At 36.9% G+C, this 25,838-nt stretch overlaps 1 protein-coding gene across 2 annotated transcripts; it reads left to right on the forward strand.

The window, feature by feature from the left end:
- Positions 1–915: 915 nt before the first annotated feature.
- si:ch211-14a17.10 (golgin subfamily A member 4) lies at positions 916–25,694 on the forward strand. Of its 2 annotated transcripts, XM_062429739.1 has the most exons (90): positions 916–1,036; positions 1,159–1,232; positions 1,490–1,514; positions 1,833–1,901; positions 1,973–2,062; positions 2,163–2,231; positions 2,322–2,420; positions 2,600–2,686; positions 2,835–2,936; positions 3,324–3,389; positions 3,482–3,571; positions 3,658–3,744; positions 3,844–3,933; positions 4,348–4,437; positions 4,648–4,728; positions 4,853–4,915; positions 5,014–5,076; positions 5,167–5,235; positions 5,374–5,457; positions 5,666–5,752; positions 6,256–6,339; positions 6,449–6,517; positions 6,634–6,723; positions 6,853–6,942; positions 7,040–7,129; positions 7,320–7,382; positions 7,702–7,764; positions 7,854–7,922; positions 8,061–8,144; positions 8,353–8,439; positions 9,066–9,149; positions 9,259–9,327; positions 9,443–9,532; positions 9,662–9,751; positions 9,849–9,938; positions 10,129–10,191; positions 10,512–10,574; positions 10,665–10,733; positions 10,872–10,955; positions 11,164–11,250; positions 11,877–11,960; positions 12,070–12,138; positions 12,255–12,344; positions 12,474–12,563; positions 12,661–12,750; positions 12,941–13,003; positions 13,324–13,386; positions 13,477–13,545; positions 13,684–13,767; positions 13,965–14,051; positions 14,532–14,615; positions 14,725–14,793; positions 14,910–14,999; positions 15,129–15,218; positions 15,316–15,405; positions 15,493–15,555; positions 15,649–15,711; positions 16,392–16,460; positions 16,658–16,741; positions 16,925–17,011; positions 17,141–17,224; positions 17,353–17,421; positions 17,529–17,618; positions 17,708–17,797; positions 17,886–17,975; positions 18,092–18,181; positions 18,276–18,356; positions 18,472–18,534; positions 18,628–18,675; positions 18,773–18,862; positions 18,950–19,012; positions 19,102–19,164; positions 19,841–19,909; positions 20,107–20,190; positions 20,372–20,458; positions 20,588–20,671; positions 20,800–20,868; positions 20,976–21,065; positions 21,155–21,244; positions 21,332–21,421; positions 21,540–21,629; positions 21,725–21,805; positions 21,921–21,983; positions 22,077–22,139; positions 22,251–22,496; positions 22,620–22,763; positions 22,874–23,017; positions 23,211–23,252; positions 23,348–23,395; positions 24,136–25,694. In XM_062429739.1, the coding sequence occupies exons 1-90, from the start codon at positions 964–966 to the stop codon at positions 24,687–24,689; spliced, it is 7,773 nt and encodes a 2,590-aa protein (XP_062285723.1). In that variant the 5' UTR covers positions 916–963; the 3' UTR covers positions 24,690–25,694. The 2 variants fall into 2 exon arrangements, with proteins under 2 accessions (XP_062285723.1, XP_062285724.1); XM_062429740.1 differs by lacking the exons at positions 9,443–9,532; positions 9,662–9,751; positions 9,849–9,938; ... (5 more) ...; positions 11,877–11,960; positions 12,070–12,138 and having other exon boundaries at positions 917–1,036.
- Positions 25,695–25,838: the final 144 nt, after the last annotated feature.

Here is a 25,838-nt window from a genome sequence, read left to right on the forward strand (position 1 = left end):
TCCCATGCCCTCTGTTAGGACCAGACAAAATACACCTTTGTCTTCTTTATTTAAAATGTTATAGATATTTTAATATCTATAACATTTATTAAAATATCTTTTAATAAATTTAATATTTGATTTATTTATAGATAGATAGGTAGGTAGGTAGGTAGGTAAGTAGGTAGATAGATAGATAGATAGATAGATAGATAGATAGATAGATAGATAGATAGATAGATAGATAGATAGATAGATAGATAGATAGATAGATAGATAGATAGATAGATAGATGATTTGTTGATTTTACAATCAAGGTAATCACATTATTTGCTGACGATAAATGAAATATCTTAACTAGTGCAACTTCTTCGTCTTCTTCGCCTGTGTACCAAGTTTTGGAAGAGACTGTCTAATTATTTGACCAATCACGGTAATAAACGTAGGTATTTAAGCAGAACCCTCAGGTTGAGTGATTCTGTCAAGACCCAGCAAAAGCATATGGACAACAGATCAGACACAGATAGACTTCACAAGCTACATCAGTACACAAGGACATGAGGAACACATGGGGAAATAAATGTGGTGAAAACAATTTCTGCTGAAAGCCAGGATCAGCAAATTAGAAAGTGAATTTGGACACACCTTAAATGCACTTTCACCATGCGGGTCAAACTCTGTGCTAAGATTGCTTAATTGGGCCCATGCAATCAAAAGTGTGGGCACGCTTCCTCATTCTAGGAGGTTGTTTCTAAACTTTTGACTGACCTCTATAATACAAAAGCCAACCCACACTTCCAAATATTGATTATTCAGCTTACTCTTAGAAAAAGGGCATCTGACTCATACAGTCAAACATTTAGACACCCTTCCTCATTCTGTATATCTAAAAAGCCAACCCTGCCCCCACACATTGATCAATCAGCTGTGTATAAAAGCATTACAACAACTGATAGAAGAAGAAAGTTTTCAGAAAGAGGTGCAATGGCTGGCGGTTCTGTCTTTGTTTGGATTGCCCTCCTCTCCTGTGGCTTCCGAGCATGTGACAGCAGACAAGGTAAGCAACAATAACCCATCCACATAAGTAAGCAGCCAATTAATATACATGTTTTAAATTGTCACAGCTACATTCAATTCATTTGTTAGCTGATTTTTTCTTGTTTTTGTCAAACATCTCAGTTCCTCAAGATGTGAAAACTGCAGACAGTCACACAAGAAATCCACAGCTGACCCATATCATTTCACAGAACCTGGTGAGTTCCCTAGACTGTCACTTATCAGATGAGATAAACATATTCATATAAACAATTTGATAACTCTGTCCTCTCCTGTTGACCTCAGATAAACAGCATTGATCACAGCAGTATAAATGTAACGATATGTCACAAATACTGTTCAGGCTTATAGATCTCTCAAGTGGTTCAATATCAATATATAAATTAAATAGATTTTTAAAGTTGACTTTTAAACAATTAAAAAAATTAATTCTTAATGTTTTGTTCTCTTACAGTCAGATACTGACGAAACATGCATTGGTGAGTGTTTCATTGTACTTATACCTAACAATATGTGTATGTCAAACAAATCATACAGCATATTATGTGATTGTATGTGTGTACTTACCAGTTACAGTGACAGGGTTGCAGTACTGAGGAGTCAGTTTGTATGTTGATAGTTAGCAGCAGCGCTATTGAATGAGATAAAAGTAACTATTTTCATTGCAGGTTTGCACAGTAAGTCAAGGCTGACGTAGAGCACTGACTTCAACAGCCGACTGTAGAAACACATGGTACTCTGTCTATTATGATGCAGACTTGACATCTTACATTGCTCACATGCCTTGTCTTTGTCAGGTGTGAAGGAACAGCTTACGTCCCTTAACAGTCAATTTCATCAGGCAACACTCCGCTACAACCAACTAGGTTAGTATAAATCCTTTTAGGAGTTGTTGGCTGGCTTGTATCTCTGATATAACCCCTGATCTTTCAAACAGATGCGGAAGCATTTGAGCTGAGGGGCATGGTCAGACTGCTGAATCTGAAGCTTTCAACATGCAGTGCGACAGCCTCAGCTATTACTAACTGTAAGCATTTTTGTCAATCCTTCTCTACATATCTGGCACATGTGGAAGTGATACACACAACATAAATACACATTAAAATGTATGTTTAATTCCTTGACAGCTTATCAAGTCCAGCTGTACAATAAAATGAAAAGGCTGCTGCAGACATATGATAGCGACAAATTTCAGAGTAAGTCTTCTGTATTTTGTAGCACATGTCGCACATCACCATTTCTTCTAATTTTTTTCATCACCTGGTAATGCCAAACTTCTTTTATAGTTCTAAACTTCATCATGCTCACCAGGGAGGTGAATGCATTAAGGAGGAAGATTGAAATGCCTGCTTCTAATTCTACTCAAAGTGCTATTGACATTACAGGTGAGTGCTGTTTCACTATTTTGTTCTATATCTGCTGGCGAAGTCTGTACAATTTTGCAGCCTCAATATTATTTTTACCTATAAATATTTGAACTTTGACGCAGCTGTTTGATATTCTCTAATGCTAATCCTGTAGAGATTCTGTTAGCTTTGTTTCATATCTAAACTTGTGCCTCCAGTGCTACAGAGACAGCTGCAAGAGAAGATCGATGAACTCAGTGTGAAAAAGGCGCAGATTGTGAAAACCCTCCCAAACGCAGCTCTCAGTAAGTGTACTAAAAAAAACAACCCTTTATTAGACATTTGTATAACAGCTGTAAACAACACCAAATCTCAAGGGCAGATCTTATTATGATTTGTGCCTACTCATTAGCTATTCACAAATGGTTGATTCATTTTTATGTGCATGTTCAGTTTTTCAGATCGTCTCACTGCAAAATCAGATTTGGGATTTAGAGCAGGCAGAGTCAAGAAGAGGAGGAGAAATCAGTCTTCAGCCCAACCAGAGGATGCTGGGTAAATTGTTATAACTACCTGCATGTTTAGTTGTAAGACTATGTAACCCTTAAGAGGAGACATAACTCACTAATAAAACATTGAATTCATAACAAAACACACTTTTACTCAGTTCAGTAAGGTAAATATTACTTTATAATGCACATTATTTTCTTAATTTGTTCTTCTAACAGTACTTAATCATTTATAATATACCTAAGCATTTAGCATTATTTCATTCTGGCCACTTCTTTCTGCATTGGCTAATGCTCAAATAGAGTTACAGTGTTGCTTAAACATCCTATCACTTTATACCATCTTGATGTTTAGAAATGTCATTCTGCAGGAATCCATCTTTTAGCGTTTCATTTTTATATTAATGATTCACTTTCTGCTCATTCCCATCAGCTCTACAAGGACAACTGGATCGGCTCATCAGTGAGCTGAGGGGAAAAGGAGACCCCAACTCAGCTTGTCAGTACATCTCTCCACATCTTTTATAATTTGCAATGTCAAAGTTTCTGTATCAAACATTTCCTGACGCACATTCTCTCTTGGTCCTCCAGTGCTGGAGCTGATTTCTGTGCACAGTACAATTACAGTGACTCAGAGGATCCTCACTCTCTACATTGAGAAATCCAGAACGAATGCTGCTGGTAAGGAATTATTCTGTACATAGTGTTGTAGACCTTGTCTTGTTATCTAGAGGTGCTTGAATCCTTCTTTTTGTTTCTTTGGTTAGATTACAAAAGGCAATATGACCAAAAGGCTGAACTCCTTAAAAAGAAGATTATACAGTTGAGCCGTGAGGAGCATAACATAGAACTTAGTAAGTGTGCAATTTTTTATTTAAAAAAAAAAGAAGCAGTTTAGTTGTTATTTTTGTGGTTTACAATGGCATTGATTTGACATCTTTTTTTTCCTCTAGCCCGGGAAATTTTGGAACTTCAGTCCGAAGTGAGCCGTCTTTGGCTGTTAGTGCATAATGCCAAAAAAGCAACTGATTCCAGAATTAAAGGTGGATGATCCTACAGCTCTATAAACTTTGATTTCAAAGTCACTTTTATATATGGTTGTTTATTGTGAGATTATTAAATGATTACAAGGCAAGGCAGCTTTATTTATATAGCGCATTTCATACACAATGGCAACTCAAATATTTAACAGTAAGAACTGGAAATATAAAAACATGCAATTTGAGAAACAAAAATAAAACCCAATAACAGTAAAAACATGGAAACATTAATAATTAAAACAAAGTACAGAAAAATAGAAAGAGAAAGAAATAAAATTCTAGAATAGAGCATTAAATATAAGGTTGCAGCATAAAATAATGGTAAACAAGGTGTAATTCTACAAATATTTCTTAAAATGTTTAAGTTGGTCATGCAAAAAAATCAAAAAGGCAAAAATGTATGCTTTTTCATCCTAGAATTAAGAATTATTTTGGAAGAGAAGAATAATCAGCTGGGAAACATACAGAAACAGCTGGAGGATACAGAGTTTGCCCAGGCACAACTGAGTGAGTATGAACGGCAGTTATACATTATAACAAATATAATGTGAGATTATTATATTTTCACTTTGGAAAAGAAATCTCCACTTACTGGTAATTCTCATATTTTCTGAAATCACCAAAACTACAAAAAGCAAAATAAAAATACTTATACAGTTTAAATTTCTAAACTCTAAAAATTCATTTGGGCTTTTTTTTTTCACTCGCTTGGAGCAGTCCTGAAGATTATCAGCTTAATGAAACAGGTGAGAGAGCTACGTGATGATGAGCAACAGACATCAACAGGTCGAGAAACCAGTGAGTTACCCTTTATTGCTGCTATTATTACAGTCCTGCCAAAGACACATGATAATTGCCAAAAATAGCTGTCATGAATTTTTGGAAAGATTCAATTTGTTAATATTTCACTGTTGTAAATCAGCCCTGGAGACTTTGCTTCAAGCTAAAGAAAGGGAATACTCCAATGCTCTGGCTGAAATAAACGGTGAGTGGGTTTTGTCCTCACAAGAAAACAAGACATAACAAAAGGCACAATTACAAGTGAGAATTTTGTTGTCCGGTCTTTCTCTTTCCAAACAACAGAGCTGCAGAAGACACTGCGATTAAAGACTGAAGAATGCTCTGGATTTGAAGAAAGATATGAGCGTAAGTTGTTAACATGACTGCAGTTAAACACTCTGATGATTCACGCTCCAGTTTCAGTTGTGATTTGGATTATGTGTCTGTTTCTATCAGAGGTAAAGACTGAACTTGACAAGAAGATTGCAGAACTGAACAAAGCTGGAGACTCCAAAGAGGCACTCAGTGAGTGAAGTTACAATATTATCATTAAGGCTTCAGCACAATATTGATATTTAGTAGAGATCTCTCCTATTTTCAGCTGATAATTTTGTTCCGAATTATAAGCTGAGTAGTGATGTTTGCTCTGTTCTTCTGTGTCAGTCCTGAGCCTGATAAAACTGAAGAATGATCTTAAGGCTATAGAGGCTCTGATCTCCAACACAGATGACCCAGACAGGATCACAGGTGAGTAACAGTGTTAACAGTCCATCTTTGACTCTGCAAATATGTATCTGTGTTAACTGTTTGTTTTGCATTGAGAAAGTTGTGTCACATTATCAGAGTTTTCACTCATTTTAACCAAGATTAGACTTTAAAGTGTCAGTAGGAGACTGAATGACTGATGTTTTTCTGCCTCTCCCTCTTAGCACTGTTTGTCTTTGTCTCTCCACAGAGCTGAAAAGGCAACTGGAGCAGAAGCAAGAAGAAGTTATTTTGAAGACCGCAGAAATAGAGAAAGTGTTTGCCAACCCCAGAATAAGTAAGCACATTGATTTGATACGCTGTGATCATCTGGTCACTTTTTAAGTCCAAATCATTGTTAAAGATATAAATTCATACTTGTTGTCTGATTTGTCAGCATTTCAAATATCAACTCTGTTGACACCTTATCATCCTCAAATGTAATTTCCTGTTTGTTTTACTGAGTTTGACACACATCATGGCTGTATACAGGGAATAGAGGAGGTGTAACTGCAGCTATCAATAAGGTGCACGAGAGTCTCTGAAATCTCATCAAATATTTGAATTAAATAACAAAAACTGAAGTCAAATTTAAATTAAATATCAGCCTGTTGTCGAGAAAATAGTCCTGTTTCATGCACCATAAATACTTGTTAACTTTACACCAGTTAGTGTAGGTTATGGAAATATGGAGTCATAAAAGGAGTAAATACACATTGTGCCTGTAATATTCAGGGCTGCTAAAACAGATTTCTGAAGCAATAAATCCAGTCAGACTCACTGCATGTGTGTTTGTTTCAGTTTTAACAATCATTGAGCTGCAGGATGATATAAGGGACCTTCAGAAAAAGGCTGCTAATGAGACCAATGGTGCCGATATAAAAGGTAAGTCTGTATGAAATGCTAATGCACCAAATTCAGAGTGACATTATTTGACAAATCAAATCACAAAAGACAAAATATAATCCTCATCAAGAACTACTTTTTTTCGTAGGGTTGCAAAACAGATTGGATGATCTTCTCAGTCAGATCGATGACAAAGACGACGAAAACACAAAACTGGGTGAGTAGCAAATACATTAGAGCAAATAAAGGTTCACAGACACGCTGGCCTGTTTTTACAATATTACTCATTACAGTATAAACTATATTTGGACATCTCGTTGTTGTGTACTTCAGTGCTGACAATCATGGCGCTGCAGATTCAAGTGGAATATTTGCAGAAACAGCTGTCAGAACGCCATACGTTACAAGCGGCTCAGGTAACTGGTAAGTATCTCCAACCATCCTTTACAAATCCCATATTGATCCCAATCCATACAACTAACATACAACATGTAGTTATTGCATCCTGACTTGTTGCATATAAATAATAAATGTGTTTTCAATTTGTCTCAGAGCTCACAACCGAGCTCACAGACAAGAGGAAAGAACTGCAGAAATATGTCAGCGAGCTGACTGAGAAGAATCAGACCAATGCTGAATTGAGTAAGTAGAAAGTGAACACAGTAGTTACATGCATCATTAAAAAATGACCTGAAATATTTTTCTTCTATGATTAACAAGTCATTTCTGTGTTTCTCAGTTCTGAGAATCACTGATCTGCAGAACCAACTCAGAAACCTAGAAAAAGAAAAGGGTGATGAGGCCCAAACAGCTTCGTCTAGACTTGCTAGTGAGTGTGTTTTTCCATCATGGCATCATTGAATTCATGTATTAGCTGTACACACTTCTTAAACTGAAGCATACATGACCTTTCCAGAGCTGAGGAAACAGCTTAGTTAAGTTTGTGCATGTTGATGTTGCTCCAACAAGACATGAAAGCAGAACATTGCCTTACTTTATAAACTTGTGTTTTCTACTAGCTCTGCTGAATAAACTGAACCAGACGGAGGCGCAATGTTCAAGTTATGAGCAGGAACTACAAGGTGAGTGTAGTCTCTGTTGATTTTTACTTACTGTCCCTGCTGGCCAACAATGTCCAAAACTCTGTGAGCATTCTATCGACTCTATTGTGGGAAATGAATGGATTTATTGTTTATTTTAAATAAAAGAACTGTAGTCTCCACATCTTTGTCTGTCAGTTTTAGCAAATGATTGGATTTTTCACTATACAAAGAGATGACATGATGTATGAATCAGATTCCTTTTTAACTGTTTTTGTCCTCATAAGAAAACAAGACATAACAAAAGGCACAATTACAAGTGAGAATTTGGATGTCCGGTCTTTCTCTTTCCAAACAACAGAGCTGCAGAAGACACTGCGATTAAAGACTGAAGAATGCTCTGGACTTGAAGAAAGATATGAGCGTAAGTTGTTAACATGACTGCATTAAACGCTCTGATGATTCACGCTCCAGTTTCAGTTGTGATTTGGATTATGTGTCTGTTTCTATCAGAGGTAAAGACTGAACTTGACAAGAAGATTGCAGAACTGAACAAAGATGGAGACTCCAAAGAGGCACTCAGTGAGTGAATTTACAATATTATCATTAAGGCTTCAGCACAATATTGATATTTAGTAAAGATCTCTCCTATTTTCAGCTGATAGTTTTGTTCAGAATTATAAGCTGAGTAGTGATGTTTGCTCTGTTCTTCTTTGTCAGTCCTGAGCCTGATAAAACTGAAGAATGATCTGAAGGCTATAGAGGCTCTGATCTCCAACACAGATGACCCAGACAGGATCACAGGTGAGTAAGAGTGTTAACAGTCCATCTTTGACTCTGCAAATATGTATCTGTGTTAACTGTTTGTTTTGCATTGAAAAAGTTGTGTCACATTATCAGAGTTTTCACTCATTTTAACCAAGATTAGACTTTATAGTGTCAGTAGGAGACTGAATGACTGATGTTTTTCTGCTTCTCCCTCTTAGCACTGTTTGTCTATGTCTCTCCACAGAGCTGAAGAGGCGACTGGAGCAGAAGCAAGAAGAAGTTATTTTGAAGACCGCAGAAATAGAGAAAGTGTTTGCCAACCCCAGAATAAGTAAGCACATTGATTTGATACGCTGTGATCATCTGGTCACTTTTTAAGTCCAAATCATTGTTAAAGATATAAATTCATACTTGTGGTCTGATTTGTCAGCACTTCAAATATCAACTCTGTTGACACCTTATCATCCTCAAATGTAATTTCCTGTTTGTTTTACTGAGTTTGACACACATCATGGCTGTATACAGGGAATAGAGGAGGTGTAACTGCAGCTATCAATAAGGTGCACGAGAGTCTCTGAAATAACGCAATTTCATCAAATATTTAAATTAAATCAAAGAAACTAAAGTCAAAAAATGACAATTTTTACCCAAAATGCATGAACTCAACTTAACATTGCTGTTAGCAATAAGTATTAATGCATTTCAGTGTGTTGCCCTGTCCTCTTTTCTTTAATCCACTGATGTTTTGAGTATTAAATATCAGCCTGTTGTTGAGCAAATAGTCCTGTTTCATGCACCATAAATACTTGTTAACTTTACACCAGTTAGTGTAGGTTATGGAAATATGGAGTCATAAATGGAGTAAATACACATTGTGCCTGTAATATTGAGGGCTGCTAAAACTGATTTCTGAAGCAATAAATCCAGTCAGACTCACTGCATGTGTGTTTGTTTCAGTTTTAACAATCATTGAGCTGCAGGATGATATAAGGGACCTTCAGAAAAAGGCTGCTAATGAGACCAATGGTGCCGATATAAAAGGTAAGTCTGTATGAAATGCTAATGCACCAAATTCAGAGTGACATTATTTGACAAATCAAATCACAAAAGACAAAATATAATCCTCATCAAGAACTACTTTTTTTCGTAGGGTTGCAAAACAGATTGGATGATCTTCTCAGTCAGATCGATGACAAAGACGACGAAAACACAAAACTGAGTGAGTAGCAAATACATTAGAGCAAATAAAAGTTCACAGACACGCTGTCCTGTTTTACAAGATTATTCATTACAGTATAAACTGTATTTGGACATCTCGTTGTTGTGTACTTCAGTGCTGACCATCATGGCGCTGCAGATTCAAGTGGAATATTTGCAGAAACAGCTGTCAGAACGCCATACATTACAAGCGGCTCAGGTAACTGGTAAGTATCTCCAACCATCCTTTACAAATCCCATATTCATCCCAATCTATACAACTAACATACAACATGTAGTTATTGCAACCTGATTTGTTGCATATGAATAATAAATGTGTTTTCAATTTGTCTCAGAGCTCACAACCGAGCTCACAGACAAGAGGAAAGAACTGCAGAAATATGTCAGCGAGCTGACTGAGAAGAATCAGACCAATGCTGAATTGAGTAAGTAGAAAGTGAACACAGTAGTTACATGCATCATTAAAAAATGACCTGAAATATTTTTCTTCTATGATTAACAAGTCATTTTTGTGTTTCTCAGTTCTGAGAATCACTGATCTGCAGAACCAACTCAGAAACCTAGAAAAAGAAAAGGGTGATGAGGCCCAAACAGCTTCGTCTAGACTTGCTAGTGAGTGTGTTTTTCCATCATGGCATCATTGAATTCATGTATTAGCTGTACACACTTCTTAAACTGAAGCATACATGACCTTTCCAGAGCTGAGGAAACAGCTTAGTTAAGTTTGTGCATGTTGATGTTGCTCCAACAAGACATGAAAGCAGAACATTGCCTTACTTTATAAACTTGTGTTTTCTACTAGCTCTGCTGAATAAACTGAACCAGACGGAGGCGCAATGTTCAAGTTATGAGCAGGAACTACAAGGTGAGTGTAGTCTCTGTTGATTTTTACTTACTGTCCCTGCTGGCCAACAATGTCCAAAAAACTGTGAGCACTCTATTGACTCTATTGTGGGAAATGAATGGATTTATTGTTTATTTTAAATAAAAGAACTGTAGTCTCCACATCTTTGTCTGTCAGTTTTAGCAAATGATTGGATTTTTCACTATACAAATAGATGACATGATGTATGAACCAGATTCCTTTTTTAACTGTTTTTGTCCTCATAAGAAAACAAGACATAACAAAAGGCACAATTACAAGTGAGAATTTGGATGTCCGGTCTTTCTCTTTCCAAACAACAGAGCTGCAGAAGACACTGCGATTAAAGACTGAAGAATGCTCTGGACTTGAAGAAAGATATGAGCGTAAGTTGTTAACATGACTGCAGTTAAACACTCTGATGATTCACGCTCCAGTTTCAGTTGTGATTTGGATTATGTGTCTGTTTCTATCAGAGGTAAAGACTGAACTTGACAAGAAGATTGCAGAACTGAACAAAGCTGGAGACTCCAAAGAGGCACTCAGTGAGTGAATTTACAATATTATCATTAAGGCTTCAGCACAATATTGATATTTAGTAGAGATCTCTCCTATTTTCAGCTGATAGTTTTGTTCAGAATTATAAGCTGAGTAGTGATGTTTGCTCTGTTCTTCTTTGTCAGTCCTGAACCTGATAAAACTGAAGAATGATCTTAAGGCTATAGAGGCTCTGATCTCCAACACAGATGACCCAGACAGGATCACAGGTGAATAACAGTGTTAACAGTCCATCGTTGACTCTGCAAATATGTATCTGTGTTAACTGTTTGTTTTGCATTGAAAAAGTTGTGTCACATTATCAGAGTTTTCACTCATTTTAACCAAGATTAGACTTTAAATTGTCAGTAGGAGACTGAATGACTGATGTTTTTCTGCCTCTCCCTCTTAGCACTGTTTGTCTTTGTCTCTCCACAGAGCTGAAGAGGCAACTGGAGCAGAAGCAAGACGAAGTGATTTTTAAGACTGCAGAAATAGAGTTAGTGTTTGCCAACCCCAGAATAAGTAAGCACATTGATTTGATACGCTGTGATCATCTGATCACCGTTTAAGTCCAAATCATTGTTAAAGATATAAATTCATACTTGTTGTCTGATTTGTCAGCACTTCATATATTAACTCTGTTGACACCTTATCATCCTCAAATGTAATTTCCTGTTTGTTTTACTGAGTTTGACACACATCATGGCTGTATACAGGGAATAGAGGAGGTGTAACTGCAGCTATCAATAAGGTGCACGAGAGTCTCTGAAATAATGCAATCTCATCAAATATTTAAATTAAATCAAAGAAACTGAAGTAAAAAAATGACAATTTTTACCTAAAATGCATGAACTCAACTTAACATTGCTGTTAGCAATAAGTATTAATGCATTTCAGTGTGTTGCCCTGTCCTCTTTTCTTTAATCCACTGATGTTTTGAGTATTAAATATCAGCCTTTTATCGAGAAAATAGTACTGTTTCATGCACCATAAATACTTGTTAACTTTACACCATTTAGTGTAGGTTATGCAAATATGGAGTCATAAATGAAGTAAATACACATTGTGCCTGTAATTTTGAGGGCTGCTAAAACAGATTTCTGAAGCAATAAATCCAGTCAGACTCACTGCATGTGTGTTTATTTCAGTTTTAACAATCATTGAGCTGCAGGATGATATAAGGGACCTTCAGAAAAAGGCTGCTAATGAGACCAATGGTGCCGATATAAAAGGTAAGTCTGTATGAAATGCTAATGCACCAAATTCAGAGTGACATTATTTGACAAATCAAATCACAAAAGACAAAATATAATCCTCATCAAGAACTACTTTTTTTTGTAGGGTTGCAAAACAGGTTGGATGATCTTCTCAGTCAGATCGATGACAAAGACGACGAAAACACAAAACTGAGTGAGTAGCAAATACATTAGAGCAAATAAAGGTTCACAGACACGCTGGCCTGTTTTTACAAGATGACTCATTACAGTATAAACTGTATTTGGACATCTCGTTGTTGTGTACTTCAGTGCTGACAATCATGGCGCTGCAGATTCAAGTGGAATATTTGCAGAAACAGCTGTCAGAACGCCATACGTTACAAGCGGCTCAGGTAACTGGTAAGTATCTCCAACCATCCTTTACAAATCCCATATTCATCCCAATCTATACAACTAACATACAACATGTAGTTATTGCAACCTGATTTGTTGCATATGAATAATAAATGTGTTTTCAATTTGTCTCAGAGCTCACAACCGAGCTCACAGACAAGAGGAAAGAACTGCAGAAATATGTCAGCGAGCTGACTGAGAAGAATCAGACCAATGCTGAATTGAGTAAGTAGAAAGTGAACACAGTAGTTACATGCATCATTAAAAAATGACCTGAAATCTTTTTCTTCTATGATTAACAAGTCATTTCTGTGTTTCTCAGTTCTGAGAATCACTGATCTGCAGAACCAACTCAGAAACCTAGAAAAAGAAAAGGGTGATGAGGCCCAAACAGCTTCTTCTAGACTTGCTAGTGAGTGTGTTTTTCCATCATGGCATCATTGAATTCATGTATTAGCTGTACACACTTCTTAAACTGAAGCATACATGACCTTTCCAGAGCTGAGGAAACAGCTTAGTTAAGTTTGTGCATGTTGATGTTGCTCCAACAAGACATGAAAGCAGAACATTGCCTTACTTTATAAACTTGTGTTTTCTACTAGCTCTGCTGAATAAACTGAACCAGACGGAGGCGCAATGTTCAAGTTATGAGCAGGAACTACAAGGTGAGTGTAGTCTCTGTTGATTTTTACTTACTGTCCCTGCTGGCCAACAATGTCCAAAAAACTGTGAGCATTCTATTGACTCTATTGTGGGAAATGAATGGATTTATTGTTTATTTTAAATAAAAGAACTGTAGTCTCCACATCTTTGTCTGTCAGTTTTAGCAAATGATTGGATTTTTCAATATACAAAGAGATGACATGATGTATGAACCAGATTCCTTTTTTAACTGTTTTTGTCCTCATAAGAAAACAAGACATAACAAAAGGCACAATTACAAGTGAGAATTTGGATGTCCGGTCTTTCTCTTTCCAAACAACAGAGCTGCAGAAGACACTGCGATTAAAGACTGAAGAATGCTCTGGACTTGAAGAAAGATATGAGCGTAAGTTGTTAACATGACTGCAGTTAAACACTCTGATGATTCACGCTCCAGTTTCAGTTGTGATTTGGATTATGTGTCTGTTTCTATCAGAAGTAAAGACTGAACTTGACAAGAAGATTGCAGAACTGAACAAAGCTGGAGACTCCAAAGAGGCACTCAGTGAGTGAAGTTACAATATTATCATTAAGGCTTCAGCACAATATTGATATTTAGTAAAGATCTCTCCTATTTTCAGCTGATAGTTTTGTTCAGAATTATAAGCTGAGTAGTGATGTTTGCTCTGTTCTTCTGTGTCAGTCCTGAGCCTGATAAAACTGAAGAATGATCTGAAGGCTATAGAGGCTCTGATCTCCAACACAGATGACCCAGACAGGATCACAGGTGAGTAACAGTGTTAACAGTCCATCTTTGACTCTGCAAATATGTATCTGTGTTAACTGTTGAAAAAGTTGTGTCACATTATCAGAGTTTTCACTCATTTTAACCAAGATTATACTTTATAGTGTCAGTAGGAGACTGAATGACTGATGTTTTTCTGCCTCTCCCTCTTAGCACTGTTTGTCTTTGTCTCTCCACAGAGCTGAAGAGGCAACTGGAGCAGAAGCAAGAAGAAGTTTTTTTGAAGAACGCCGAAATAGAGAAAGTGTTTGCCAACCCCAGAATAAGTAAGCACATTGATTTGATACGCTGTGATCATCTGGTCACTTTTTAAGTCCAAATCATTGTTAAAGATATAAATTCATACTTGTTGTCTGATTTGTCAGCATTTCAAATATCAACTCTGTTGACACCTTATCATCCTCAAATGTAATTTCCTGTTTGTTTTACTGAGTTTGACACACATCATGGCTGTATACAGGGAATAGAGGAGGTGTAACTGCAGCTATCAATAAGGTGCACGAGAGTCTCTGAAATAACGCAATCTCATCAAATATTTGAATTAAATATCAGTCTGTTATCGAGGAAATAGTACTGTTTCATGCACCATAAATACTTGTTAACTTTACACCAGTTAGTGTAGGTTATGCAAATATGGAGTCATAAATGAAGTAAATACACATTGTGCCTGTAATTTTGAGGGCTGCTAAAACAGATTTCTGAAGCAATAACTCCAGTCAGACTCACTGCATGTGTGTTTGTTTCAGTTTTAACAATCATTGAGCTGCAGGATGATATAAGGGACCTTCAGAAAAAGGCTGCTAATGAGACCAATGGTGCCGATATAAAAGGTAAGTCTGTATGAAATGCTAATGCACCAAATTCAGAGTGACATTATTTGACAAATCAAATCACAAAAGACAAAATATAATCCTCAACAAAAACTACATTTTTTTGTAGAGTTGCAAAACAGATTGGATGATCTTCTCAGTCAGATCGATGACAAAGACGACGAAAACACAAAACTGAGTGAGTAGCAAATACATTAGAGCAAATAAAGGTTCACAGACACGCTGGCCTGTTTTTACAAGATTACTCATTACAGTATAAACTGTATTTGGACATCTCGTTGTTGTGTACTTCAGTGCTGACAATCATGGCGCTGCAGATTCAAGTGGAATATTTGCAGAAACAGCTGTCAGAACGCCATACACTACAAGCAGCTCAGGTAACCGGTAAGTATCTCCAACCATCCTTTACAAATCCCATATTGATCCCAATCTATACAACTAACATACAACATGTAGTTATTGCATCCTGACTTGTTGCTTTTGAATAATAAATGTGTTTTCAATTTGTCTCAGAGCTCACAACCGAGCTCACAGACAAGAGGAAAGAACTGCAGAAATATGTCAGCGAGCTGACTGAGAAGAATCAGACCAATGCTGAATTGAGTAAGTAGAAAGTGAACACAGTAGTTACATGCATCATTAAAAAATGACCTGAAATCTTTTTCTTCTATGATTAACAAGTCATTTCTGTGTTTCTCAGTTCTGAGAATCACTGATCTGCAGAACCAACTCAGAAACCTAGAAAAAGAAAAGGGTGATGAGGCCCAAACAACTTCCTCCACAATTGCTAGTGAGTGTGTTTTCCCATCATGGCATCATTGAATTCATGTATTAGCTGTACACACTTCTTAAACTGAAGCATACATGACCTTTCCAGAGCTGAGGAAACAGCTGAAGGATAAAGAGGAGGAGCACTCTCGTGATCAGGCTGAGATCGAAGGTAAGTTAAGTGCATGTTAACATGTTGATGTTGCTGCAACAAGACATGAAAGCAGAACATTGCCTTACTTTATAAACCTGTGTTTTCTACTAGCTCTGCAGAATAAACTGAACCAGACGGAGGTGCAATGTTCAAATTATGAGCAGAAACTACAAGGTGAGTGTAGTCTCTCTGTATTTACTTTTCACTTTAAAATGAGAACACTCTTTTGGCTCTGTTGTGGGTAATGAATGGATTTATTGTTTACTTTAAATGAGAAATAAAAGTCTCCACACCTTTGTCAGTTTACAAATTATTGTGTTTTTTACCAAACAGAAAGATGACATGATGTATAAAACACATTTCCTTTTAGCCGTATATAATGATCTTTTTGAATACATTAAGTCTTCTAGACTGTGGTGGTGTACCGAGGTTTCTTTAAAATGATTCCAGCTTTAGGGCCTACATCTAGCTCCAGCTTCAACTGCTGTTTGAAAAGCTGAGGCATTATTTTTTTTATTTTTTTTACTGTCTAATAAAAATTGAACAGCCATAGGGGGAGCTAGAAGAATTGTTTAACTTAAATAGATTAGTAAGGAATGAGTTAAGAAATGTTTCAAGTCCTTTGTGGTATTTTGTAGTTGTAGTGTTGTAGTGTTATTTCATTAATATTGTGGAAATTATTAACCCTCCTGGGAATTGGAAACAGTGACATATTAATAGATATATGATCATTCAATTCATTCAGGGACAGTAAACCTTGCTGAGCACATATTGCCTGCCAAAGCCACAAAGATGGATCCTAATATTTTCCTCTGTATGTGAGGTATACAGCTGATGTGTATGTGTCCTTACAGATCTGCAGAATGACCTGGATGACAAAATGAAGGAGCTGGAGTCCAAATCTAACAGTGTTACTTCACTTGGTGAGTAGACGGCCTGCATTACCGTTTTGCTCAAAGTGTCAGTACTGATAAAATGTCATTTATGACCCGTAAAGTGTTCTCTGTCCACCCACGTGAGAGTGGAAGTCTAGTTTATATTTTGTTTTACTCATGTGGAACCTGAAGGATTTGCTCTATGTTAACTAACATTGACATAAACAGTACAATTGTTGTTTCAGCTCTTCAAATTTCCACATTATCCCTGCAAATTGAGGAGCTAAAGAACCAACTAGAAAACACTGTATCCAAAAGCAAGATAAGAGGTAAGTGCGTGTTTCGTTGTCAATTCAGTCCAGTCCAGGCACTCATTTTATATTTAGATGTAAAATACCTACTTTGCAGCTTACTAACTTCACTTACTAAACTTCATAACAGGGATGTGAGGTATGAAGAGCAAAGAACATCAACAGAGTTAAAAAAAAATTGCCTTTGTCTGTGTTCTGCAGAGCTTGAAACAATTATAGAGAATAAGAATAAGGAGCTGGACAAAAAGAAAGAGGACCTGAGGGCAATAAGTGCTCAACCACATAGACGTGAGTTGCATTGTGTTAGCATTGATTGACAACCCGCTGACACAATCAAAATCACCGAATGATATGTATAATTAAGGTGGCAGATGATGCATGCAAGACTATGTTCATTAATGTTAAATCTTCTTTCAGTTCTACAGATTATTGAATTACAAACAACGATTGAGAAACTGTCAAATGTCGCAGCAAATGACTCCGATTACTTTAAGATTCAAGGTGAGTGACAGAAATATATATCTTGGCTGTATAGACTAAGGACTCAGGACCATAAATACTGTTATATTACAAAAAAAAGCACATGTGCTTTTATGAAATTATGTTTTGATGTTGCCTCTTGTATACAGAACTCCAAGATCATCTGAATCGTTTGATTGATGGAATTCAAGATGAAAACAACGAAAATACTAAACTGAGTGAGTCATCATCACAATTACAGTAAAATAAAAAGGTTCTGTCATTGTGCGTGTTGGTCTTGTATCCAGTGAATCTCCAGAATGTAATCCAGTCTTTCTTCTGTTAGCGTTTAAGATCTTGGCTCAACAAGATGAAATAGCAAGACTGAAGAAGCAAGAAGAGAAGCAGATAAAAGCAGAGTTGGAGAAAATTAAAGGTGGGGAGCAGTATATATTCCTTAAATGTATTCTATATGCTTTTTCATGCATTTTGAGGAAATAAACCAAAATTCTGTCTTTCTTGAAGAGCTGGAGAATGAGCTGGACGACATCAGAAATCAGATAAAAGAAAAGACAAAGATGCTGGAATCAAGTGATATGACGATTACTAATCTGTGTAAGTGTTTTGTTCAGTTGGAAAAAACAGAATTATTCATTTGCTTCTGGATATTAAAAGTATCTTGCTGTGTCTTATTATCATTTAGCGACTCAGATTATGGAACTCCAAAAGAAACTCAAACCACTGGAAGACCAAATATCAGACCTAAAAGACACTAACGCTGAGAACGCTGCAGGTAGAGAACAAAATGGGACATTTTTATTGTTATATGCCAGAAAAAAAACCTGTTACATATACAAAGAGTTTTATGTCTCTGATGATGTATTTTGTTGATCTCTAATTTGCTTACAGAGATTCAGAAGAGACTGGAGTTGACAAAGAGGCAACTGCAAGACAGTGAGCGTCAGCTCAATGATGCAGACGCGAAGAATTTTAACTTGTGTATGAAAATATCTTATTTGATCATGTTTTCGTGTCATTTTGTTGGTTCCTTTTAAGGCCAAAATAACAGCAGCTGTGTTTGTGTATCTGCTAGTGATGGAGATTGCAGGATTGAGGGCACAACTGAAAAAGGCTCAGAAAAAGCCACCAAAAGTGGATGAGAAAAAAATCAACGGTTTGTCAGTCTGTTACTTTCCTATTATGTCTCTACTGTCATTCAGCACATTCAGTCTAAGATGAAGGAAATCTAGGTTTTGAGAGTTGTGAGAATTTGATGCTTTCTCTCCCAGAACTGGAGCAACAACTACAAACACAACAAAGAGAGAACAAGATACTGGAAAGCACAAATAATGGTGTGTACTGCACATCCTACTTCTTTAAATGCTTTATTATTATGTTGGTTTATGTTTGATACTATCACTGTTTCAACTTCCTCCCTCTGTCAGACTTAAAGGAAGAGCTGACTGAGAAAAGTCAAACCAATGCTGAATTGAGTAAGTAGAAAGTGAACACAGTAGTTACATGCATCATTAAAAAATGACCTGAAATCTTTTTCTTCTATGATTAACAAGTCATTTCTGTGTTTCTCAGTTCTGACAATCACTGATCTGCAGAACCAACTCAGAAACCTAGAAAAAGAAAAGGGTGATGAGGCCCAAACAACTTCTTCCACAATTGCTAGTGAGTGTGTTTTTCCATCATGGCATTATTGAATTCATGTATTAGCTGTACACACTTCTTAAACTGAAGCATACATGACCTTTCCAGAGCTGAGGAAACAGCTGAAGGATAAAGAGGAGGAGCACTCTCGTATTCAGGCTGAGATTGAAGGTAAGTTAAGTCATTACATGTTGATGTTGCCTCAACAAGACATGAAAGCAGAACATTGCCTTACTTTATATACCTGTGTTTTCTACTAGCTCTGCAGAATAAACTGAACCAGACGGAGGTGCAATGTTCAAATTATGAGCAGAAACTACAAGGTGAGTGTAGTCTCTCTGTATTTACTTTTCACTTTAAAATGAGAACACTCTTTTGGCTCTGTTGTGGGTAATGAATGGATTTATTGTTTACTTTGAATGAGAAATAAAAGTCTCCACATCTTTGTCAGTTTACAAATTATTGTGTTTTTTACCAAACAGAGAGATGACGATGTATAAAACACATTTCCTTTTAGCCGTATATAATGATCTTTTTGAATACATTACGTCTTCTAGACTGTGGTGGTGTACCGAGGTTTCTTTAAAATGATTCCAGCTTTAGGGCCTACATCTAGCTCCAGCTTCAACTGCTGTTTGAAAAGCTGAGGCATTATTTATTTATTTTTTTTACTGTCTCATAAAAATTGAACAGCCATAGGGGGAGCAAGAGGAATTGTTTAACTTAAATGGATTAGTAAGGAATGAGTTAAGAAATGTTTCAAGTCCTTTGTGGTATTTTGTAGTTGTAGTGTTGTAGTGTTATTTCATTAATATTGTGGAAATTATTAACCCTCCTGGGAATTGGAAACAGTGACATATTAATAGATATAGATCATTCAATTCATTCAGGGACAGTAAACCTTGCTGAGCACATATTGCCTGCCAAAGCCACAAAGATGGATCCTAATATTTTCCTCTGTATGTGAGGTATACAGCTGATGTGTATGTGTCCTTACAGATCTGCAGAATGACCTGGATGACAAAATGAAGGAGCTGGAGTCCAAATCTAACAGTGTTACTTCACTTGGTGAGTAGACGGCCTGCATTACCGTTTTGCTCAAAGTGTAAATACTGATAAAATGTCATTTATGACCCGTAAAGTGTTCTCTGTCCACCCACGTGAGAGTGGAAGTCTAGTTTATATTTTGTTTTACTCATGTGGAGCCTGAAGGATTTGCTCTATGTTAACTAACATTGACATAAACAGTACAATTGTTGTTTCAGCTCTTCAAATTTCCACATTATCCCTGCAAATTGAGGAGCTAAAGAACCAACTAGAAAACACTGTATCCAAAAGCAAGATAAGAGGTAAGTGCGTGTTTCGTTGTCAATTCAGTCCAGTCCAGGCACTCATTTTATATTTAGATGTAAAATACCTACTTTGCAGCTTACTAACTTCACTTACTAAACTTCATAACAGGGATGTGAGGTATGAAGAGCAAAGAACATCAACAGAGTTAAAAAAATTGCCTTTGTCTGTGTTCTGCAGAGCTTGAAACAATTATAGAGAATAAGAATAAGGAGCTGGACAAAAAGAAAGAGGACCTGAGGGCAATAAGTGCTCAACCACATAGACGTGAGTTGCATTGTGTTAGCATTGATTGACAACCCGCTGACACAATCAAAATCACCGAATGATATGTATAATTAAGGTGGCAGATGATGCATGCAAGACTATGTTCATTAATGTTAAATCTTCTTTCAGTTCTACAGATTATTGAATTACAAACAACGATTGAGAAACTGTCAAATGTCGCAGCAAATGACTCCGATTACTTTAAGATTCAAGGTGAGTGACAGAAACATATATCTTGGCTGTATAGACTAAGGACTCAGGACCATAAACACTGTTATATTACAAAAAAAAGTACATGTGCTTTTATGAAATTATGTTTTGATGTTGCCTCTTGTATACAGAACTCCAAGATCATCTGAATCGTTTGATTGATGGAATTCAAGATGAAAACAACGAAAATACTAAACTGAGTGAGTCATCATCACAATTACAGTAAAATAAAAAGGTTCTGTCATTGTGCGTGTTGGTCTTGTATCCAGTGAATCTCCAGAATGTAATCCAGTCTTTCTTCTGTTAGCGTTTAAGATCTTGGCTCAACAAGATGAAATAGCAAGACTGAAGAAGCAAGAAGAGAAGCAGATAAAAGCAGAGTTGGAGAAAATTAAAGGTGGGGAGCAGTATATATTCCTTAAATGTATTCTATATGCTTTTTCATGCATTTTGAGGAAATAAATCAAAATTCTGTCTTTCTTGAAGAGCTGGAGAATGAGCTGGACGACATCAGAAATCAGATAAAAGAAAAGACAAAGATGCTGGAATCAAGTGATATGAGGATTACTAATCTGTGTAGGTGTTTTGTTCAGTTGGAAAAACAGAATTATTCATTTGCTTCTGGATATTAAAAGTATCTTGCTGTGTCTTATTATCATTTAGCGACTCAGATTATGGAACTCCACAAGAAACTCAAACCACTGGAAGACCAAATATCAGACCTAAAAGACACTAACGCTGAGAACGCTGCAGGTAGAGAACAAAATGGGACATTTTTATTGTTATATGCCAGAAAAAAACCCCATTACATATTCAAAAAGTGTTATGTCTCTCTGATGATGTATTTTTTTTATCTCTAATTTGCTTACAGAGATTCAGAAAAGACTGGAGTTGACAAAGAGGCAACTGCAAGACAGTGAGCGTCAGCTCAATGATGCAGACGCGAAGAATTTTAACTTGTGTAAGAAAATGTCTTATTTTGGTCATGTTTTCGTGTCATTTTGTTGGTTCCTTTTAAGGCCAAAATAACAGCAGCTGTGTTTGTGTATCTGCTAGTGATGGAGATTGCAGGATTGAGGGCACAACTGAAAAAGGCTCAGAAAAAGCCACCAAAAGTGGATGAGAAAAAAATCAACGGTTTGTCAGTCTGTTACTTTCCTATTATGTCTCTACTGTCATTCAGCACATTCAGTCTAAGATGAAGGAAATCTTGGTTTTGAGAGTTGTGAGAATTTGATGCTTTCTCTCCCAGAACTGGAGCAACAACTACAAACACAACAAAGAGAGAACAAGATACTGGAAAGCACAAATAATGGTGTGTACTGTACATCCTACTTCTTTAAATGCTTTATTATTATGTTGGTTTATGTTTGATACTATCACTGTTTCACCCTCCTCCCTCTGTCAGACTTAAAGGAAGAGGTCAAAGAACTAAAAACGTGCTGCAGTGATGTCCACACCCAGTGTGAAGGTAAGATACTGAAAATGACCCTCTTAAAGCATCGACACATGCAGTAGAGCTATCCTTGACATCCGGCGGATCATTTGAAGTGGCTTTTGAACCGAATTTTTCATCTAACAGATTTCCAGAGACAGCTGCAACAGAGCCAGAAGGATACGGATCGCCTGCAGCAGCATTTGCAAGAAAAGGATGCCGAGCTCGAACAGCTGCGGAAAGAGAAGGATGCAGAGCTCGCACAGCTGCGGCAAGAGAAGGATGCAGAGCTCGCACAGCTGCAGAAAGAGAAGGATGCCGAGCTCGAACAGCTGCGGCAGGAGTTAGAAAAACAGGCCAGAGAGAATAACAAACTGCAGCAGGAAAATAGCGGCAAGTTCCCCTCTCTGCTCATACACTAAGTATGTAATAGAAGAAAAGTTAATAGCTTAAAGCAGCAAGTCCATTCAGTCTGTCATTTAATGTAGTCTTTGTGCAATATATTTTATTAAACAGATTTACAGAGACAGCTGCGACAGACCGACAGCAATGCTGATTGCCTGCTGCAGCTGCAAGACAAGGATGCCATAATCGCCCAGTTCCGGCGGGAGTTAGAAAACCAGACGAACGAGTGTGACAGACTGCAGCAGGAAAATTGCGGTAAGTTCCAAACTCAGTATGTGATAGAAGAAAAGTTAATAGCTTAAAGCAGCCAGTCCATTCAGTCTGTCATTTGATGTCATTTTTGAACAATACATTTTACTCAACAGATTTAACGACACAGCTGCGGGAGAGCCACAACAATGCTGATTGCCTGCTGCAGCTGCAAGACAAGGATACCATAATCGCCCAGCTGGAGCAGGATTTAGAAAAACAGGCGAATGAGCATAACCAACTACAGCTGGAATATAGTGGTAAGTTCCCCTCTCTGCTCATACACTCAGTTTGTAGAAGTAAAGTTAATAGCAGATGAGGGAGAATAACAATCTGCAGAATGAATACAGAGGTATGTTTGACTCTCTGGGAATGTGTACAACAGACTAATGGCGGTAGTTGTTTTTGTGATTTCTAATAAAATCCTGCTGTCTTATTCTGTCTCCATTATAGACCTGGAAAATGAGAAGAAAACACTCTCGAACGCGCTGGAAGGTAACGATTAGTTTAGTTCAGCAAAGTGCAGAGAGTACAACGTAGTATCACTAAATCCCCCCCTCACAGTTGTGTTGTTTTTGCTCTCTCCTCAGAACTTAGAAACAGATTGGATGATGTTGAGGATAAAACTATCCATACCAGTAAGTCACACGTACAGTATTATATGACCTACACATAGATAACCCCACACACACATTTATGCTACTGTCTAGAAAAAACTGTATGGTTGACTTTAAAGGGGGACCAATTTTACACAGAAATTTTGACGTCCTCTTTGTCAAGTCCGAGAAAATAACTGATGATGTCATAGTGATGTCATCAGGTTGAGCTTGGAGACAGTACACAAGTTAAAAACTGGAGGTGTGGAAGATTCAAGATTCAATTTTATCATCATTCAGCATAGCATCCAAGATGCAAAGAGAATGAAATTACAAGCAAAGCTCTGTTAAAAACACATACAATAAATAGAAATAGATATATAACTAATAAATCATTTAGATTATTAATTTCTGGACAGGTATGACGTGTGGAGAATGTAAATGTGCACATAAATAAATAATATTGTGTATTTTCATAATAGCTGCCTGATTATGTATGAGACAGCAAAGCACCAGGCAGATGGAGTCTCATAAAAGATGCTGTCCAATTGCATTGTGGGAAAATAAGGATCCAGTGTTTTTCCAGGAGCTTGACACTTTCTAGGGACTAAAAGTCAGGATACCTTAAGAGTCTGCAGCTTCGGTTTGAACCATTGTTTGTCAGATTAATCTCTTGTGACCACCCTAACTTTATGTAAGCGATATATGAAGTACTTAGTAAAACCTGGTGAGGTCCATTTTCTTTCTAAAAGATCCACAATCTCCTACATTTCTGTCTACAGGGAGGGTGATCTTCGATCCAGACACAACACACCCAAGAGTAGTTTTGTCAGCAGATAACACTGAGATGTCCACCGCTGAGCGAGAACTAAATGTCCCTAACCTTCCGGGCCGGTTTGACGTGGCTCTTGCTGCCCTGGGCTCGCCCGGCTTCTCATCTGGCAGGCAGTACTGGGAGGTGTCTGTAGCTGGGAGGCTTTGTTACCAAATTGGGATGGCCAGCGAATCCTCTCCCAGAAAGGGAGCATTATCATTCCGTCCTTCGACCGGTTACTGGACTATAGTCCTAAACAAGCAGGGCTCCTACAAAGCTATTGATAAGAAAGTTGTCACTCTTCGTGTTCGGACACACCCTATTACATTCGGTATCCTGCTTGACTACAATAAGGGACAAATCTCTTTCTATGATGCTGGTGACAGATCTCATTTGTACACATTTACGGGTCAGAGGTTTTCAGACAAAATTTATCCATTTGTCCTTTATTGTGTCGAGGAACATGATAATCGAACTCCAATAACTTTGCTTCCTCCTGCATCAGTTGACTGGATAAATTAGGAAAGAGGGCAGGTTATGTTTGTACTATTTGTCAAATCTTATTCATGTGTCTCATTTATGATTATCTCAGTAGACTACATGATACATAATCTCTGTAACTGTACAATATATCATACACAGACCTCTGTTGATTCTGTTTCACACAATAAAACAACACCTTTATCGATAAAGTTCAGTCTATGAGATTTCTCGGCATACATCTTGATGGATCTCTATCTTGGAAAAAACCAATTGGCACAATCACAACTAAAATTGCTAAAAGTGTTGGGATCTTAGGAAAAGTTCGACCCAAGATAAATACAGAGGTAGCCATGCTTTTATATTATTCCATGGTTTATCCATACATATATTATTGCAACTCTGTATGGGGAAGCACCCATCCCACTAAACTGATTCCTATTTTCTGTCTTCAGAAACAAGCATTAAGAATTATCTACTGTGAATCTCAACGTATACAGCTCTCTGAACAAGACCCTTCCTCCATTTTATCATGAATTGTATTCCTACTGTCACCATTTTCATTACTATTCTACCCATAATAACTTTAAACTCAGGCCTCCTATCTGTCGAACATCCCAGTTACAGTTTGGTCTACTCTACAGAGGTTCAGCATTTTGGAATGCATTACCATCACAATTTTTTAATTTAGTACCTGTCAATTTTAAGAAAGCTGTAAAAGGTTTGTTTTTATTGTTGCAATATTATCTTTATGGATTATGTGTAAACACACTGATCCTAATTTTAGTTTTCTTTGTGCAACTGTACAACATATATGGAAATGTGTTATATGTATCTTGTGAAATCTGATCTCTTTTGACCTTCCTTTTAATAATCTTAGTTTTCTCTTTTTCCTTTTAATGTAATCTTCATACTGGAGAGTGCCTAGAATAAGCCCCCCTGATGGTTTTTTGCACTTCTCCAACATTTCATGTTGCCTATATGTGTATAATCTGTATACGTGTAAACTAATCAAATCAAATAAAACAACAAATATACAACAATGAATTTCGTTTATTCTTGTAAGTTTACAAAAAAAATTGTCCTCTTGTACATGTCATCCGGATACAGAAAGTTACATTTTCTTAATTATAATTCTCTAAAGTGTAATTCAGCCAGATATTAAATTGGTTTACTTCAAGTTTACGTAAT

Source organism: Scomber scombrus, chromosome 11 (assembly GCF_963691925.1).
Source record: "Scomber scombrus chromosome 11, fScoSco1.1, whole genome shotgun sequence".
In the NCBI taxonomy this organism is placed as follows: Eukaryota; Metazoa; Chordata; class Actinopteri; order Scombriformes; family Scombridae; genus Scomber; species Scomber scombrus.